Raw genomic sequence first — 20,646 nt, 5'->3', positions numbered from 1 at the left:
CCTTCTCATTCCCCGCCCCTCCCCCAGAGGGGTTTAAATCTGTCGCGCAGTTTAAATCACGATTAGGCAGTTACGGTCCTTTTACCTGATTTGGGGCTCCCGCGCTTACAGGCCGCTGCCTTGCTCTCGGGACTGCAGCCCTTGTCCTGCCTGAGTTCCTCTGTCGGGGTTTTAAACTCTCGTTCCCTCTCCATCTGCTCCTCTGCCGATGATTCACTGTCTGACTGCTCGGCCGAGGTGACATTTAGCTCGATGTTAATCGGCTCGCCGCCAGCACTGTGTGGCTCGCTGACTTCTGAGCAGCTCTGGGTTTCTGTGGCTGGTTTGTCGGATTTTGTTCCGTCGTGGCTCAGCTCGGCCTCTTTCTGTTTCTGCAGCTGCTCCTTCTGCAGACTGCGCTGCTTCTTGCGAAATTTAGCGCGCCTGTTTTTAAACCATACCTAAAAGGGACAGGAATAGTCAAACTTTTATAGAATTTATAGACTATTCAGCTTGCTGTTAACAGCTCAGCTCTACCCCGAAGTGGAAATTGTATCTGAAGAAAATGAATCTCAAGGTTCAATTTATTATGCATACTTTGGTAATAAATTTACTTTGAACTTTGAACGAGAAAGATAGGAACGGGAATGTACTGGGATTCTGGAGGGAAATGGATACCCATGGAAAAAGTCGGCATATCATTGTGGGCCGAATGGCCTGTTCCTGTGCTATATTCTATGTTCGAATGACTCCTTTACCACTCCACCGATCTCCATAACCCAAACTAGAAATTGTGGCATGAACAGTGACATTGTCGTCGTCGACCCTTAGCAGTCTTTTTGAAAGTATTCAGCCTGGATGCTTAGCGGCTCGGTATGGCAACTGCTCTGCATCTGACCGCAAGAAGCTGCAGAGAACTGCGGACACTGTTCGGCACATCTGAAGAACCAGCCTCCCCTCTATGGACTCTGTCTGGACAGTACCTCTCGCTACCAGTAAAGCAGCCGGCATAATAAAGGACCACACCCAGTCCGGTAATTCTATTTTTCCCCTATCCCATTCGGCAGAAGAAACTTAATCCTGAAAGCAGCAGGCTCCAAGGGCAACTTCTATCCCGTTGTTATCAAATATTTGAAAGGGCCCCTAGTGCGATAAGATGGACGATTGGCCTCACAATATGATCTTGCACTTTATCGTTTACTTGCTCTGCACTCTCTTCCATGCGTTTACACTTTATTCTGCATTGGTATTGCTTTGCCTTATTTTATCTCAATACGTGGTTTAATAGTTTAATTTTATTTATTTATTGAGATACATTGAAGGAGTAGGCCCTTCCGGCCCTTCGAGCCATTCCCCGAGGTAATCCTCCTCTGGGGACAATTTACAATGACCAACTACCATACCAACAGGTACGTCTTTGCTGTCCCTGTATAAACAGTATGCAAGACAAGCTTTTCACTGTATCTTTGTACATGTGATGACAATAAACCAATACCAATGAAAACATATTTTAAAATAGGAACTGAAATCAGGAGAATTTTCTTCTCTCCAAGGGAGGTAAACCCTTGAAACTCTCCACCCTGGAAGCATTATTGAATTGGATGAATTACTGGATAGTAAAGGAACCAGGAATTATTCGGACAGTATTGCCACAATGTTGTTGATGAAGAACCCAGGGATCTATTGATCCTACTTCTTATGTTGGTAAATTTAAGGACAGTGAAAATGAAAAGACTGTGACTAAGTATCTGAACACCAGGAGACACAACCGTAGAAATAGAACGGCATTACCTGCACCCTAGCTTCAGGTAGGTTCGTGCACATGGCCAACCGCTCCCTCATCACCACGTCCGGATAATGCGTTTTCTGGAAGGTCTTCTCCAGTGCCTCCAGTTGCTGGGCGGTGAAGGCTGTCCGACTACGACGCTGCTTACGGTGCTGGGAGCCGTACCTTGCCTCGAGGATAATATCTTGAAATGCACAGCCGTTGGAAAATAAAAACACAAATAGTTTAATTATTGGGAGAGGCATGATTTTAACAAATGTTCATATTATTGATATCCCTATACCTGCCTTCATCTCTTCGTGTCAAGGGACCTCTGCACCTTCCCAGGTGGACTGATACAAGGTTCCTTTTGTGTCCAACCCTTTAAATATAGTATTTCCTGTAACTTTTCCAGGGTCTGTCTAAGTGGCAGTGTCTTCTTCCAAATTCACTCGACTTGTGCAGGGGTTTACCCTCAATCTGTTGATGAAGGTGAATGATTTTTGACCTGAAATGGACTGAGCCCTAGTAGCAGAAGACCTTTCCATTAAAACATTGTAGTCTCCAAAGCTACTCAACAACAACCATTTTGTGTTTGAGAAAAGTTCAGCATATCAGGGTTTGAAGCTTTTCAGCTGTAAGTAGTAACTGTGTGTCATATCGACAGATTATTCTAGTATTATTGGGATTAGTATAGATTGACAAAATGGTTTGATTAGCCCCTGTTTCTATGGTGTACAACTCTATGAGGCTAAGATCCAAAGGAAATGGTCAGGGTAAGAATGTCCATTAGTTTACCTAAGTTTACCTAAGAGAAGGAAGGATTTGTTGAATGTAGATTTCCCAGTCCTCTCATCTTCATTGTGATCTAATCGTGTATAGAGCAGTGGGTCTTTATAACTGTTTCATTAACATGCATAACAAATATCTTTGCCTTCCAGGATGATCTGTAATGAGGTGAGGAGGCCATTTGTTCACCATTTTTGGGGAACGTTGTCAATGGAAAATTATGGTCACAAGATGGGAAGAAATCCATACTTTCCTTTAGATGATGCCATGGATTTTTTTAACATCTAGCAGCAAGAAAAATAGGATCCTGAGGGAATCCTGATTAATTGGGGACAACCTTATTCAAGCTCATTTGTACAACTTCAGTGTTGCTTTTTTTACTTCGTGGCATGATTGTTCCTTAATAGATACTACATATCTACTGCCAATGGAACTTTGGCCTATTTTTTTTTCATATTCATACTTTATAGTATACAAATAGGTCACTCTGTAAAGAAACAGCATTGTTAGCTTCCCTGAACACTATTCTTCCCTCTCTTTGTTCAACTCTAGTAATCTGTAAGGAGTAGATAGGTCTTTTGTTATCCTGATTCAATCCATTTATATGTATTGCATTATTTCCCCTCTTTCTCCTTGATCTCTTGTTTATTCATTATGCCTATAGTTGCAAACATCTCCCCATTAAACACAGAGCTGAATGTACACTTTTACAGTTGAATACTAATTATTTATAATACATAATGCTATAGAGTCTAAGTCACCCAATATCATTTGCTGTGTTATGTCTAGTCTACACCTGGTTTGTTTGATAATAAAAAAAGGTGGCATCGTTCTGAGCAAAGTAGCACCCTCTTGATAGCTGAAGAGATAGACATACACAATAACATCTCTCAACTTTCAGCAATGTTGAGTACATCATCTTCCTCTAATGCAGCATAAACATTGCTCAGCTGGAAGATTTCTCCCTGTTTGGTCTTATTCTTACCTACTTCATTATGGCCAAAGCAGCTTTAGTAATGGGATTTCTTCCTCCTCCCATTTCAATCTAGAGTTGTCCTAGGCTGCTCCCTGATATTGGCCTCTCCATCAATATAAGACTATAAGATATAGGAGCAGAGAGATGTTGATGACAGTTTTTCCTCACTTTGTTTTTGTACTTGTGTTGCTAGCCCTGTAAGTCCAACTGTTTATTTATGTCAGCTTGATTCAGTTAGATCACAATCCAGTTTAATTCTGAGCACTAATATCGGTTCCACTGGTTTCTGCCTCTATAAGATCATAAGACTATAAGGTATAGGAACAGAATTGGGCCTTTTGGCTCTTCGAGTCTCCTCTGTCATTTCATCATGGCTCATCCAATTTTCCTCTCAGCCCCAGTCTCCTGCCTTCTCTCTGTATCTCTTTATGTCTTGAACAATCAAGAACCTATCAGCCTCTGAGTAAATATACATAAAGACTTGGCCTCCACATCTGCCTGTGGCAAAGAATTCCACAGATTCACTACTCTGGCCATAGAAATTCCTCCTAAACTCTGTTCTAAAGGATGCCTCTCTATTCTGAGGCTGTGCACTCTGGTCTTGGACTGCAAACTTTGCAACAAAGCCATCAAGTCCATCATCCAAATCATTAACATTTAATGTAAAAAGAATCACTGGCAGCCAGTCAGAAAAGGCTCCTTTTATTCCCACTCTTGACCTCTTGCCAATCAGCAACTGTTTTATCCATGCTAGAATCTTTCCTGTAATACCATGGGCTCGTAACTTGTTAAGCAGCCTCATGTGTGGCACCTTGCCAAAGGCCTTCTGAAAATCTAAGTATACTACATCAACCAATTTTTCTTTGTCTATCCTGAGTGTTACTTCTTCAAAGAATTCCAACAGATTTGTCAGGTGAGATTTTCCCTTGAGGAAACCATGCTGACTATGGCCTATTTTATCACGTGCCTGCAAGTACCCTGAGACCTCATACTTAATAATCGACTCCAACATCTTCCCCGCCACTGAGGTCAGACTAACTGGCCTATAATTTCCTTTCTTCTGCTTCTTTCCCTTTTGGATGCGTGGAGTGACATTTGCAGTCAACCGGAACCATTCCAGAATCTAGTGATTCTTGAAAGGTCATTACTAATGCCTCCATGATCTCTTCAGCCACCTCTTTCAGAACTCCGGGGTGTACACCATCTGGTCCAGGTGACTTATCTACCTTCAGACCTTCCAGTTTCCAAGAATATTCTTTCTAGTTTATACCATCTGACACCTGGAACTTCCACCATACTGCTGGTGTCTTCCATAGTCGAGACTGATGCAAAATACATATTCAGTTTATCTGTTGTTTCATTGTCCCCTGTTACTAACTCTCTAGCATTGTTTTCCAGCTGTGTGATATCCACTCTCACCTCTCTTTTACATTCTAATGTCACTTCATTTCCAATCCAGCTGCCAAAGGAACCCTCGTCAAATTTTGTCATCTTCAAACTTAAAGTCATTTCAAAGAAAATCAGGTGCCATTTTCTCTGAATCATTTGTAAGCACCTCTGAAAATTAAAATTACCGCTATTGTTTCACAGCCTCAAAGCATTCAACTCAAACAGTAATTCACAAAAAGCTCAACTTAATAATGGCTGGAAAATCCTATCAGCACAGTTTCATTCATGTACAAGTGTGGCTGATTTTGTTCTCCTTGCTAGATAACAAAACAATATTATGGGGTTGCCTTTTCCGTTCTGCATAATTGATCAAACGGAAAATACTAGCAGGTCCATTACCCCTACTCCATACCGTCATGGCACAAAAGGTATCGTCATCTGGGGTGCATTCTACTGAACATGAATAGTCAAATAAAAACAGGCCAAACATTCCAGTCCAATTTGGAAAGATAATAAAAAGCAAACCATTTCTGATCTGACAATATGGGGAATTAAAACAAAATACATTAACTGAAACTATTAAATCTCTTTCCACAGATGCTGTCACGGTCATCTCCATGGGCTGAGGCTGTGATGACTGCCCTGGTTGCTGTGCTCTGTGCCTGCTAATATGAACTGACCTAGTCTGGGCTGTTCCGGCATTCAAATCTGAGGACTCAATTTTATTTCAGAACGCTTTTGCTCGCTTCAATTGTTTGCATGATTTGTATTTTTTTCCTCCTGTGCATCGAGTGTTGGTCTTTTATTTTTCAAAATTCTTTTTTCTTTAATTAGGTTCTTTCAGGTTTCTTGCTTTGTGGCTACCCGTGAGCAGGCCAACCTCAAGGTCGTATAATTTATACATTATTTGATGAGAAAATGAATCTTGAACCTTGAATCTTGCCTGACCCGCTGACTATTTTGAACATTTTCTGTTCCAGTACACATAAACATCAGGAGATACATTATTCAACACTTTACTGTGCTGCAATATCCACAAGTGCCTGGAAAACACGCCACTTGCAATGAGTTTGCACCCACTGCATCAGTTCGTTAGCACCTTGCTTCCCTCAGTTTAAGAAAGCCTTCATCCTCATCACCACTCACAAAGTGGTTTCTATAATTGTGGGTAGTCTTTTCTTGTGGCAGCTTGTCATTTAACAATCCAACCACACATCTGGATATGTTCAGTCCACCAACATAGTAACTTCCTCAAAAATTACAACCATTTGGTAATCATATCCCTTACTTTTCTAGACGCAATATAGATAATGTCTGATATCCCTGCAAGTGATCATAATTGGGGATCCAGCCTGATCCATTTCAGACTTACCTTTTTCAAAACAATATCCAAATGCTCTTTGACATTTCCAACTTTACAGTGAACTTTCCCTTGCATTATTAGAGACTCTTTTATTGTGTGGGAGACAAATTCTCCACGGCACAGCAGGAATCTAATTTAATGTCGAAAGAGATACTGTAAAAATCTTAAGCATTCATGGAACCATTACATTATGAAAGGAAGCCAGTTAGCTCAACAGTTTCTCTTATCTTTTCATAGTCTTGCAGTTGTTTTAATCTTAAAATATTTATCTAGTTAACAATTGAAACCTACAATTGAATCTATCAAACCTACAGGCTGCACATTCTAGATGATAACAGCTCACTCCAAACTTATTCAAGAAATATTCAACATTGATCTTTTGGCTGTCATGATAGCATTTACTTCAATGAAACTTAATACCCATCTACGTTGTTTGGAGGACTGTTTTGCTTTAGTCTACAGAAGTTTTCTGTTTAAGCCTGATTTGATTTTGCACTTGATTGGTTAGACATTTTGACTTTTGCTTTACCAAATGCAATTGACTCTGGGGATATACATGGCTTCCTTTTTGTATTAAAGTAGTTTAAAAGACATTCCATTTCTCATCTATGTTGATAATGTGTCTGCCCCATAGGTTGAAAAATTCTCTCAATTATATTCGATATCTCCATTAGATAATCTTTCAGATGCCTCTTCATCTGTAAAGCTTAATTTGCTCCCCTCATTCTTCAGTCAGTTTATGCCTACACTCTGAATTACATTAAAAGCTTTAGTATTTCCAAAGGATCCTGTTCTTAACTGGAACAAAGGCTGTCTGGCCAGCACTCTGTTCAACTTCCTTACAACTTCTTCGGCTAGCAGTAATCTGCAGCTTTGGTATTTTCAACATTCTATTGTTTAGTGTCTACTGATGATGTTGATTGTTAGTCCATGTTCAATGGGCATGTTGACTGCGTTAAGACTATTGGTTTTGTTTTTGTTCTGTTCTTTGCTATTACAGAAAATTGTTAATATTTAGTCACATATAGATTTTATATTTATCTTTTCTAGGTTTCTCTGGCCATCTGTGCTTTCTTTATATTGATGCATCAAAGAGTCATACATCATAGATACTGGCCCACAAGCCCTCCAAATCAATGCTGACCATTAAGAACCAATCCTGATAGGTAGTACTTGGCCTGTGGCATTCTTTGCTCTGGGGATCCACGTGGTCCTGTAAAATATTGTGAGAATGCTTACCTCTACCACCCACTCAGGCAGTGCATTCCCGATCACACCCACTCTCTGGGTGAAAGAATTCTTCAGGTGCATTTCTAAACCTTTTAATCCCTTTACTTTTAGATCCCTCTGCTATGGGGAAGAGCTTCCAACCTTTTAACCAATCCATACTTCCCATATTTCAGATACACTTCTATCAGGTTGTCCTTAACCTCCTCCATTACAAGCAAAACAAAGACAACCTTCTCCATATCTCCTCAAAATTAAATTATAGGGTAACATCCTGGCCAATCTTCTGTGGCCTTTTCAGTGCAATCATGACCTTCCTATGGTATAGAGGTCAGAACTCGGTACTCATCTGTGGCCTAACCAATGTTTTAAAAAGTTGTACCTTTCTGGCTCCTTTGCTAGGAATATTTCTGTGAGAATGATTTAACATCTGCTATCCTTGGCAAGCACATCGAGTCATAGAGAGATGGACTCTTGTGTCAGAGATTTACAATGACTGTCAAGTTCCCACTTATATTAATCTTACACTGAATGCATTTAATTCCACCCCACACACACCACACACACTCTCGTCAACCTCCCTCACATTTTACCACTCACTTCCATAATGGGGCAATTGCCAGTGGCCAGGTAGCCACCAAGCTGCAGGTCTTTAGGACATTGAAGGAAACGTGTAATCACAGGGCAAGTGTGCAAGATCAGGACTGAACACAAGTTACTGGAGATATAAGCAGCTTTATTAACCACGTGACTGTGCTGCCTCTCCTATCTTCTCTGCGCCCTTTTCCGTGCAATCATGCCACTCCTGATCCTCTTGCCAGTGCTAATCATTTGCAAACGTCGTCATTTTGCACTGAGCTTTTGAACACGGAGCGGTCGCAAGAGCAATTTAAAGTTTAAAGGAACTGACATAAGTATCTTACCAGCCAGCCTCTCTGCCAGAGTCAGTGCATGAACAGACGGTCTGTAGTCAGGGGCATGCTGTGCTTGTTGTGCTGCCTGCTGGTGAAGATTATACATGGCACTCAGAGAGTTCATGGCATGAAGGGAATAACCATTGACCCCATAATGCTGCATGGCTGCCAGTCTCTGGGAGAAACAGCAAAGAGAAACACACTTTAGTGAATGGTCAGAATTTTAAACCATATTTAGTTACCGATGTTTTATTATTGCCTGGTTTATATGATATAACACTCAAAATGTGATGTGATTTAATAAAAATGCGATCCTCAAGATATTTTCATATTTATTTTTATATAACACTGTTCAACATAAGACTGTTAGACATAGGAGCAGAATTAGGCCATTCAGCCCATCGAGTCTGCTCCGCCATTCCATCATGGCTGATCCCCAATCCCACTCAACCCCATACACCTGCCTTCTCACCATATCCTTTGATGCCCTGACTGATCAGGAAAAGATCAACTTTCACCTTAAATATACCCATGGACTTGGCTTCCACTGCAGTTTGTGGCAGAGCAGTCTACAGATTCACTACTGTCTGGCTAAAAAAAACCTCCTTATCTCTGCTCTAAAAAGTTGTATGTCCATTTTGAGGCTGTGCCCTCAAGTTCTAGATGCCCCCACCATAGGAAACATCCTCTCCACATCCACCATAACAATCAATAGGTTTCAATGAGATTCCCCCCCACCCCCCACATTCTTCTAAATTCCAGTGAGTACAGGCCCAAAGCTGCCAAACACTTCTCAGATGTTAACCCCTTCATTCCCAGAATGATTCTCATGAACCTCCTCTGGACTCTCTCCAATGACAACATATCCTTTCTGAGATATAGGGCCCAAAACTGTTGACAATACTGCAAGTGCGGCCTGACTAGTACCTTTTAAAGCCTCGGCATTATCTCCTTTTTTAATATTCTATTCCCCTTGAAATGAATGTCAACATTGCATTTGCCTTCTTTACCGCAGACTCAACCTGTAAATTAACTTTCTGGGAGTCCTGTGACGGCTTCTAAGTCCCTCTGTGCCTTTGATGTTTGAATCTTCACCCTACTTAGATAATAGTCTGCACTGAGGTTCCTTATACCAAAATGCATTATCATACATTCCCAACACTGTTTTCCATCTTCCACTTTTTTGCCCATTCTTCCAATTTATCTAAGTCCTGCTGCAATCGGATTGCTTCCTCAGCACTACCTACCCTTCCACCTATCTTCGTATCATCCGCAAGCTTTGCCACAAAAACATTAATTCCATTATCCAAGTCATTGACAAACAATGTAAAAAGTAGCAGTCCCAATACTGACCCCGAGGAACACCACTAGTCACTGGCAGCCAACCAGAAAAGGTTTCCTTTATTCCTGCTGCCTGTCAGCCATTCCTCTATCCATGCCAATATCTTTCTCGCAATGCCATAGGATTTTATCTTATTAAGCAGCCTCATGTGTGGCACCTCATCAATGTCTTCTGAAAATTCAAGTAGATGATGTCCTTGGTCCACCCTGCTTGTTACTTCCTCAAAGAACTCTAACCAATTTGTCAGGGAAGACTTCCCTTTACAGAAACCATGCTGACTTTAATTTATTTTATCATTAGTCTTCAAGTACCCCGAAACCTCATCCTCCATAACAGACTCCAACACTTTTCCAAACACTGACGTTCGGTTAACTTGCCTATAATTTCCTTTCTTTTGTCTTCCTCCCTTCTTAAAGAGTGGAGAGGCATTTTCAATCTTCCAATTCTCCGGGACCATGCCAGAATCAAGTGATTTTTGAAAAATCATGACCAATGCATCCGTTATCTCTTCAGCAACCTCTCTCAAGAATCTGGGGTGTAGTCCACCTGTTAAATCCAGGTGACTTATCCATCTTAAGAGTTTTCACTTTGCCTAGTACTTTCTCCTTTGTAATAGCAATGGCACTGACTCCTGCTCCCTAAGACTCATGGACCTCTGGCATTCTGCTAGTGTCTTCCACAGTGAAGACTGATGCAAAATACCCATTAAGTTCATCTGCCATTTCTTTGTCCCCCTTTACTACCTCACCAGCATCATTTTCCAGAGGCCCATTATCAACTCTCATCTATATAAATGAAAAAACTTTTGGTATCTGACTTCAGTAACTCTGACAGTAACTAATGCCAGAGGGAGGAAATTCACACAAATGAAAGCAGATACAAATCAGCAAAAGAGAGACACATGACTGTAGATGCTGGAATCCGGAGCAGAAAATAAAGTGTTGGAAGAACTCATTGGGTCAAACAGCATCTGTGGAGGCAAAGGGATGGTCAATGTTTCAGGTCAACACCTTGTATCTGAACTGAGTGTAGTAATATCTTTCGATGTGATTTAAATTTATGCAATACTTGAATCGTTTTGAGAAGATGTTGAACAGTATAATTTTTTTAATATATTTGGAGATGCAATGTAGAACAGGCTCTTCCTGTGCAATGAGCTACACTGACCAGCAACTCATCTATTTAACCCTAGCCTAATTCCAGGACAATTTACAATAATCAATTAACCTACTAACTGGCACATCTTTGGATTATTGGAGGAAACCAGAGTATCCAGAGGAAAACCACACATTTCACAGGATGGGTGTCCAAACTTCTTACAGACAACATTGGAATTGAACTCCAAGCTACAATGCCCCGAACTGTAATAGTGTCATGCTAACTGCTGCACTAAATTTAAGCAATTATATAAATGAACTCTGAATTGCAGTCAAAACCAGCAAAGCCAACGTCGTTGTATTTCACATGACGTAAACAGAGCTGCATCATTGTTGAGCAACTAAAATAATGTGCTTAAAAATTTTACTGCTCTTCTTAAATCAACTTTCTGGTGGCAGCCCAGTGAGTGAATTTGGACGCGGTAACCAGATGAATAACCTAGTAAAAAGACAAGAACATTTATTACTTTATTTTTAATAATTACTTCAAAATTCAAGATTGCTTCATGTTATTTCCAATAGACAAGTGTAAATATTGTAACTCCAGATCTGATGCAGCATATTAGAAAAACACATTAAGATAAAGATTTAAAAAATATACTTTAAATACATAAGATAACTTATATGCATAGATTTATTATATGTACATAAAGTGATGCTAGATACAGGAATGTGTGTACATAAGGTGACTGACAGGAAATAATAAAGTAGTGGTCTGGGATGGGCTAGTAGGTGGAGGTGTTGATCTGCTTTATTGTTTGGGGCAAGTAACTGTTTTTGAGTCTGGTGGTCCTGGTATTGATGCTACACAACCTCCTCCTGATGGGAGTGAGACAAACAGTCCATGAGCAGGGTGGGTGGGATCCTTCGTGCTTGATCACAGGTAGGCTGGTGCTGGTGATGTTTTGGGCAGTTTGGACGACTTGTGTATAACATGCTCTTTGGTGCTGGCCATGTGCTGAGGGAGAGACGCAGCAGTTCGCAGCAGTTGTGAACAGTTCACAAAGTTATAATAAGAACGGTACAGAACAAAAGGAAAAATAACAAATGCTCTGCCAACAGGGCCACTAAATACAACTCTCAAGCAAAAATGTAACACAGTCACTGTGGGCCAGAAGTTGTAACTTAAGGCAAAATTAATACCGCTCCTTTACAGTGTCAATCTAAATTGCATTCTTCTTTCACAGAATGTGCACTAAGGTAAGCATGGTGCAGTACCGTTAAACTTCGGTCAAGACTCAGCAAGACTAAAACAAAAGGAAGGGAGTTAAGTATAACCACAAAGAAATCCTAATTGGCTGGAATGTGCATTGTCACGAGCGTGGTTCCTGACCCCTTTCAGCAGCCCTCCTGCAAGGGCACCCAGACTCTGTGTCAGTCAGCGGTTGTGACAATGAATGATGCAGCATGTTAGGATGCTTTCTGCTGCACATCTGTGGAGGGTCATGGCCATTAGTTTGCAAAGTCCAGCTCTCTTCAATCTCCTCAGAAAGTAGAGGTATTGGTGAGCTTTCTTGACTGTGTGGGACGTGTTCTGGGACGGTGACGGGTTGTGCAAGATGTGCACTACCGTGAGTTTGAAACTGCTTGCAGTTTCCACTGCTATGCCGCTGATGTAAAGAGGGGTGTGAGTGCAAGTTCGCCTGAAGTCGATAACCATCTCCTTTGTCTTGTTGACATTGAAGAAGAGGTTATTTGCCCGCCATCAGGCCTTGAGCTCTTCCACCTACTCTCTGTAGGCTGTCTTAATCATTATCAGTGATGAAACCACACCACAGTTGTCTCATTGATGAACCGGACAATGTAATTACTCAGATGTTTGGCCATGTACTCGTGTGTGAGCAGAGTGTACAGCAGTGGGCTCAGCACTCATCCCTGGAAGGCAATCGTGTTGAGGATGATGGGGTGGGAGGAGTGGTTGTGTATCCTGACTATCTGAAGTGTGTTGCTTAGGATGTCCAACACCCAGTTGCGCAGTGGTTTATTTAGACCGAGGGGTTGGAACAAGAGTACTGAATGGCAAACTGAAATACAGAAGCAGCATTCTGACTTAAGTATCCTTGATTTCTAGGTGTGTCAGGGCCAGGTGCATGAAAAATGCTATGGCACCTGTCATAGAACGGTTCTGTTAGTAAGCATATTGGGGGGAGTCCAGTGTGGAAGGGATGGAGTTTTTGATGCGTGCCTTTACCAGCCGTTCAGAGCACTTTGTGACGGTTGGCATCAGTGCCACTGGGTGGTAGTTGTTTAGATCGGAAGGTGTATAGTTCTTTTGTACAGGGATGTTGGAGATTTAGTGTTTTAATTTTTGAAAATTGCTTCTGTTGTTTAATATACGGATTGCAGGGAGCATTTCTGGAGATTGCTTGCCATCCTTTTTTTTTACCTTTCTAAGCACTGTGAAGCAGTGATGGCTGAATCAGTGACACTCCCACCACCACCCCCACAGCTTTCCTGTCTGAACTCTGCTGTCAGATGGCATCCTTTACTCAACAAGTATTAACTTTCATTTCCCACAAGATCCATTCCTAAAGAATCTCTGCTGTTCTTTGCCAAACCTGACATTAGTTAATAATTCTTATAATATTCAACGTACTGTATCTTGCATCAAATGCATGCCATCCTCTTCCCATTGAATTATTTTCTCATGCATCAACTTAATTTAACTATGAAATTATCCTTTCAGAAGTGTGCAACCTGATCTTTTCAAGCCTTTCCATGGCAGAATCTGGAGCAACAGAGAGGTTGCTTATAAGATTTAAGTTCACATGCTCAGCAAGATGTCTATAATACAGATCTTGAGCACGTAAACTGTTTTCAGATTCTAAATAGGAGAACTCCAAAGTCTGGTAAATAATTGCATAAAATAGGATTGATTTACATAAACTTATTAGGCCAGATTTCCAGAGTTAGGTGGCTGTATGTGGCACACATAAGTTAAATATTCCCCTGTTTGAAAATTCAAATTTACTGCATTAGGTATTAATTTATAAATAATCTTGCCAAAGTATTTTTGATTTTCAATCAGTCCAAATGGGAGCCCATAAAATTCCATTTCATTGATATCTATAATAGCTTTACTATAGAATCTATTGACTCTGAAAGCAGAATATGTTGCTTCCTTACTGAAGAATCCCTCTGCTTGTTTCTAAGCTTGTAGATGTGTGGTTAGTATGTATCTGATTATGTTAGGATATTACTCAGATGTAAATACCAAAATGATTACAGATTTTTCCAAACTATTATGAAACTTGCTTTTCTTTTAACCTTGATTATTTGCCTTTAATAATGAAATATTGCTCAGATGGTATATATGGGTATATACGGATGCTGTCTTCTCTATACGAGGCTTTTTGTTTACAGTACCAGTGCATCATCGAGTTAAAGTCAGTGATACCACAAATTCATTTATTGTCTTGGTTCCCTTGCAATTATGTCCAAACCACAAAAAATTGTTAGTGGAGGAGTAAAACAGGAGGAATTGCTGGACATAAAGTCAGAGGGTATCGTTAGCATTTGCCCCTAATGTTAAAATATTTGTTCACAAGAAGAAGTAATTGACAACATCTGTTGTTACAAATATTGTTTATTTATAACATTTGGAGTTTAATAATAATTCAAAGGATACATTTGGTTTTAGTAACAATGGTTTTAAAAATAATTACTTTCTTCACTTATTAAGAGAGCCTTTACAGTTAACAAGGGTAGTTCAATGATCAGCATAATATCTATTTGTCCTGAACAGCATACCAACGTACAGCAATTGCAGACAAAGAACATCACTGACTTCCAGTTTAGTGGATGCCACACATGAAAGATCCTTTTCTTTACTGAAAGGATAAAAGCTAGTTTGGAAAATAATTTATAATCCCATTTACTGAAATAATTTTAACAAGTCACATTAATCTTATCTGAATTATCTGAAGGTATTAAAGACAAGTTTAGAACAATCCCTAGCCTTGGTGATATGGCACTGCTCGAATCTAATTTAAAGGCCAAAGATTTACTGACATGAATCTGAAATATTTATAGAATAATTACAATATGAAAGGGTGTCAGCTCGTTCAACAAGTCCCTTGGAAAGCTCTGCAATCAGTTCAATACCCCTTCTTTTATCCTAGTCCTGAAAATGTTTTCAACTTCATCTATTTATCCGGTTTCCTTTTGAAACCTACAATAGAATCCATCAAACTTTCAGAGTGCATGTTCCAGATAATAGCAACTCTCTGCATCAAGAGACCACACCAAGTTCACACTTTGAGGGTCTGCTTATGGGGATAGTTTTATTCTTTTAACTCTGAGACAATCATGATTTTGTGCATCACTTTCTCACCTTCTCCAAAGAAAACAACCCTAATCCTCGAAGATGATTCAAAGTTTAAAGTACATTTGTTATTAAAGTATGTAAATGTCATCATATACTACTCTGAGATTCATTTTCTTGCAGGCATTCACAAAGAAATAAAGTAGAATCAATGAAAAACTATACACAGTGAATGACAAGCAGGCAATGCGCAATAGGAGGCAAACTTTGCAAATACAAAAACAATAACTAATTAATAAATAAGTAACTAATTAATTCTGAGAACATAAGTTGTGAAATCCTTGAAAGTGGGTTCATTGGTTGTGGAATCCGTTCAGTGTTGAGGTGAATGACGTTATTCATGCAGTTTCAGGAGCCTGATGGCTGAAGGAAAAATCCTGTTCCTGAGTCCGGTGGTGGGGGACATAAGGCTCTGTACCTCCTTACTGAAGGAGATGACCCTACTAGAGAAGGGCTATTCTCAACACCATCTTGGGAAAAGAAGCATGGCAACTCATTGATGATTAGCCAGGGAGCTCTTCGGGACCAGTGTCTATAATTCCATTAGTTTCAAGATATTTTTGGGAAATAAAGATAGGACAGGTTCTCAAGATAAAACCATGAACTGGAAGGATAGTTTCAGTGGCATCAGACAGGATATCTCAAAAGTTCATTGGGAGAGGCTGTTTGCAAATAAAAGGATATCTGGCAAGTGGGAGGATTTTAAAAGTGATGTAACAAGAGTTCAGGGCCAGCACGTTCCTGTTGGAGTGAAGAGGGTGGAATTAGGAAACTGTGGTTAATGATGGACGTTAAGGGTTTGGCTAGGAAAAAATGTAAATGTTAGGTAGCATCAAACTAGTCCCTTGACAGGTATAAGAGATAAAGGAATACGCTTACGTCAAAAGAACAATGAACCATCCCAGGCATACAAGATAAAGGAGAATCCTAAAGTATTCTTTAAGCATATTGAAAGTAAATGAGTTGCGATAGAGCGAATAGGTCCTCTTAAGAGTCTAGATCTTGTTGTAACTTTAGGCAACTTTCGTCATGTCCATTGTGTGAACTTACTAAACATGCCATCTATATTTTCATCTAAATCATTAATATTTTAGACAAATAACAAGAAAAGCGGCCCATTTTTGTTTACTATAGAGAAAAGCATGTAAGTGAGTTCAAGGGAGGGAAAAGGGATACCCTGGAGTGTATCTATATTGCAAAGGAGGAGGACTTAGGAGATCTTCAAGTAGATGATGGTAGATAATTCTCTGAGGCCTGACTAGAAGGCAAAAGAGAAGATTGCTGGGGCCCTAGTAGGTATTTTTGCAACTTGGTTAGCCACAGGTGAGGTACCAGAAGTCAGGAAGATAAATTATGCATCTTTATTTAAGAAGTTCTCCTAGCTGGGGGAACTACAGCTAATGAGTCTTATGGTGGAAAATTTCTTGGAAAGGATTCCGAGAGACAGGATTTACTTGTAGTTGAAAAGGCCAGGACTGATTAGGGATAATCAGCATGACTTTGTGTATGGGAGATCATATCTCAAGAATTTGAGGTTTTTGAAGGGGTGGCAAAAAAGATGAGAAGAGTATAGTGGACATGACCCACATGGACTTTAGTGAGGCTTTTGTCTAGGTCTCACATGGCAGGCTGGCCTGAAGATTAGATCGCATAGGATTGGTGGTGAGCTAGTTAAATGGGTACAAAATTGGCTTGCTGGTAGGAGGCAGAGGGTGGTACTGATTGGTTGCTTTCCACACCCATGGCCGGTGGTGTGCTGCAGGGCTTGTTGCTGCTTTTCTTGTTGTTTGTCCTAAATATTAATGATTTAGGTGAAAATATAGATGGCATGGCTAGTAAGTTCATATATGACCCAACAATGAGTGGGGTAGAGGACATGAAGACAGTTGTCTAAAGTGACAACAAGATCTAGATCAACTGGGACAGTGAGCAAGGAAATGGCAGACAGAAATTATTCCAGACAAGTGTGAAGGGATGCATTCTGGGAAGTTAAATCAGGGCAGAACATATACTGTGAACAGCAGGGCCTTGGTGAGTGTTGCTTAACTGAGTGACCTTGGGATATAAATATACATACATTATACCTTTGCTAATTATCTATACAAATTCACAAATTAGTTCAAGTAGTAAGCTATGCCCTCAGTGAAAAGTTTGAACGAGGCTAAAGATCTCCCCAAGAGCATTTTATCATCACTATTCATTGATCAGAGACTCAGTCAAACTTGATTTTAAGAAACTATTAAGTGTTATTTTTATTTTCATTTTCTTGCTTTGGCGTTCTATATATTACGCTGGTGGGATTCAGCTCCAGTTTTGTTATTACTCTACATGTGAGATCATGCAGTTTGCAAGTATTCCCGGGTGCTTCCTCATGGAACTCTTCCTGGCCACTTACAAACCATTGCAGGAGAAGTGCTAGCCAGATTTCTCAACCAAGGAAATGTTTGATACCCAGATAAAACTTAACAAGATGAAAGCAAGAGTTAGAAGCAATCAGTTTTACTAAAACAGTCAAAAATAAGAAAATACCATCATGCTGATTTAGCGTTTCCCACAATCATGCTCAATATACAAATGAGGCATGAATAATATTAACAGAACATAAAGATATGTTTGTTGAACAAATTGCTAATGCATCACTAATTCAAGCTAGTGCTCTGTCTTAGCTGGGAGTCCAGCACTCTCATGCTAAAGCTGGCGGCTCTCTCCAATTTACAATAAATCAGCTAATGTGGTAGGAAATAAATCTCCTTGAAAAGAGTTGCAATGTTGGACATCAGAAAGCTTTGCTGCGACTGTAGCTTCAGGGTTTACTAGTATTTGTTACAATGTTCACTGATACTAAGCAGTTCTTGCTCATTTTTAAGTTCCTTTTTAAAAAATACATAAATCAATTATAGAAAAGAACCTATACAGCATTTTTTAAATTACAAATGCATTTGTCAAGTGCAGGCTCTGTTTTTCAGGCTGTCGAATTCTGCTTACAGTGCTTAAAATAATCTTTATATTTCATTAAGCAGCCAAATATGTTGCACTCGCCCAGTGGCAGTATTGATGGGTTTCAGTTAGGGCCAGCGGGAAACATGACTCTCCCGTTGTTGTTCAGTTGCCATAGCATAATATCCAGTGGCAGTCCATGAGCAAGGAGATCAGGGAGGGTTTTATTGGCTCAGCTAAATGCAGTGTGGCATTGATCCTGTTTGCATAAAGTTCCACGTGAGATTTTCTGCTTTGTGTTAAATTGTTGGTGCCGGAACTTGCCTTTTTAAATTTAATGCTGCTTTGAATTCTACCAATATTTTAACTTACAACAGAAAATATTGCCAATTCTTTGTGGACGATCCATGCTTGCTTATAGATACACAGTTCAGAGTAGTTGCATCACAGCCTGGTTTGGAAATACCAATGGTTAGGATCAGAGAAGTCTACAAGAAGTGGTGGATGCAGCCCAGTCGATCGCAGGCAAAACTCTCCCCATCACTGAGCACATTTACAAAGAGTGCTGCCAGCAGAAATCAGCACCCGTCATCAGGGACCTCCATCATCTGGGTGCTGATCTCTTCTCACTTCTGCCATTGGGCAGAAGGTCCAGGAGCCTCAGGTTCCACACTACTTGATTCAGGAACAGTTACTACACACTACAACCACCAGGCACCTGAACCAGTGTGGATAACTTCACTTACCTCAACAATGAACTAATTCCACAACCTATAGACTCACTTTCAAGGACTTTCATGTTCTGAGTATTATTTATTTACTTTTTTGTTATTTGTATGATTTGTCTACTTTTGCACATTAAATGTTTGTTCATCTTAGTTATCTATAGTTTTTCATAAATTCTATTGTATTTCTTTATTTTCCTGGAAATGCCCACAAGAAAATGAACTTCAAGGCATTATATAGTGACATATGCATACTTCAATAATAAATTTACTTTGAACTTTGAAAGGTTAAGTGAAAAGAATATCCGATGTTCTTAATAGAAGAGGCAAGACTCATTTGTTTCCAACCATCTTCAGCCACACCTGCCAAGAGGATGACCTATCTTGACCTCCTTCTGAGGTTGCCACCATCACCATAGCCAGTCACTAGCTGATTTTAATACATGTGATGTCAAGGAGCAAATGAGAGCAACAATCACAACAAAGGACCGAACAGCCACACACATCTCAATTGTTATGGTGAAGATTTGCGTTCCAGACCTTGCTTTGCTTCCAGCCTAATTGTTCCTGTGTGGTTACAAAACTGACAGTGTGGAAAATTCCACGCATGTCCTCTCTGTAAAATGTAGAACAACTCGAAGTCAGCCAAAGACTTCTCATCCATCATGTGCTGGAATATGTTGTCAAAATGCTACCAGTGACAATTTTGCAGAAATGGAGGTAGTGGAGAGTGTGGATGCTGGAATCTGGAGCTAAAGAGCAAATGGCTGGATGAATTTAGCAGGTCAGGCAGTAGACATAGAGAGAAATGACAGTTTGGGTTGAGATCCTTCATCTGGACTTTGCAGACCCCGTTAACTGAGTCTACAAGGGTGACTTTGATCTTTCAGATGCTTCCCACTTTAACTCTGTACCCCTCTATAACTTCTCCACCTTTGGTCCTTTTCATCATTCCTATGAAGCTCAAGGTAATCTCAAGAAGCATCAACTCATTCAGGGATTATTTTAGTAAATTTTCTTTCTTATCAGTCTGATGTGCTTTTGATGTCATTCACCACAATACTTTGGAGGTATGGTTACCATATCAAATGATTTTTGTGCATTTTACGACTTTAGGAGTAAATCTATAAAAACAGAACCCATTCACTACCTGGGGATGACCTGTTTCTTATTGTGATCTTGGGTAACATTCCTCATTATCCACAATGCCATCGGCAAGACCCAGCATAGATTGAGGGACCACTTCATTGAGCACCTTCTTCTCCGTCCACCCCAAAAGGAGGCTTTTCCCAGTGGCCACCCATTTTAATTCTACTTCCCATTCTCATTCTGACGTTCTACTGTCACGATGAGGTCACACTCAGGTTGGAGGAGCAGCGCCTCATATTCTGTCTGGTTAACCTCTAACCTGAAGGCATGAACATCGATTTCTCTAACTTACAGTAATTTCTTCCCCCTCCCCTTCTCTCCTTTTTTTTCCATTTCCTATTCCGGTTCTCCTCTCATCCCTTCTCTTCTCCTTACCTACCCACCATCTCCCTCTGCTGCCTCTCCTCTTTCCCTTCACCCATGGTCCACACTCTTCTCCTATCAGATTCCTTCTTCATCGTCCCTTTACTTCTTCCACCTATCACCTCCTTCTCACTTCATCCCCTATGCCCCACCAGCAACCTTCCACCTCAACTGGCTTCACCTATTGTCATCTTGTACTTTTCCCTTCCTTCTTAGCTTTCTACTCCAGATGAAGGGGCTCAGCCCA

At 40.3% G+C, this 20,646-nt stretch overlaps 1 protein-coding gene across 2 annotated transcripts in view; it reads right to left on the bottom strand.

Moving 5' to 3' along the window:
- Positions 1-20,646, bottom strand: part of LOC140736854 (diencephalon/mesencephalon homeobox protein 1-like) — a 60,218-nt gene that overhangs the window by 13,130 nt on the left and 26,442 nt on the right. For both annotated transcript variants that reach the window (XM_073062849.1, XM_073062848.1), the window contains exons 2-4: positions 8,412-8,577; positions 1,771-1,949; positions 86-440 (exon numbers count right to left, since the gene is read on the bottom strand). In XM_073062849.1, the coding sequence (XP_072918950.1) occupies positions 86-440; positions 1,771-1,949; positions 8,412-8,565 (688 nt within the window). In that variant the 5' untranslated portion in view covers positions 8,566-8,577. The remainder of the gene's footprint in view (positions 1-85; positions 441-1,770; positions 1,950-8,411; positions 8,578-20,646) is intronic.

Source organism: Hemitrygon akajei, chromosome 12, assembly GCF_048418815.1.
Source record: "Hemitrygon akajei chromosome 12, sHemAka1.3, whole genome shotgun sequence".
Taxonomy (NCBI): Eukaryota; Metazoa; Chordata; class Chondrichthyes; order Myliobatiformes; family Dasyatidae; genus Hemitrygon; species Hemitrygon akajei.
This window is presented reverse-complemented; position numbering and strand designations above follow the sequence as displayed.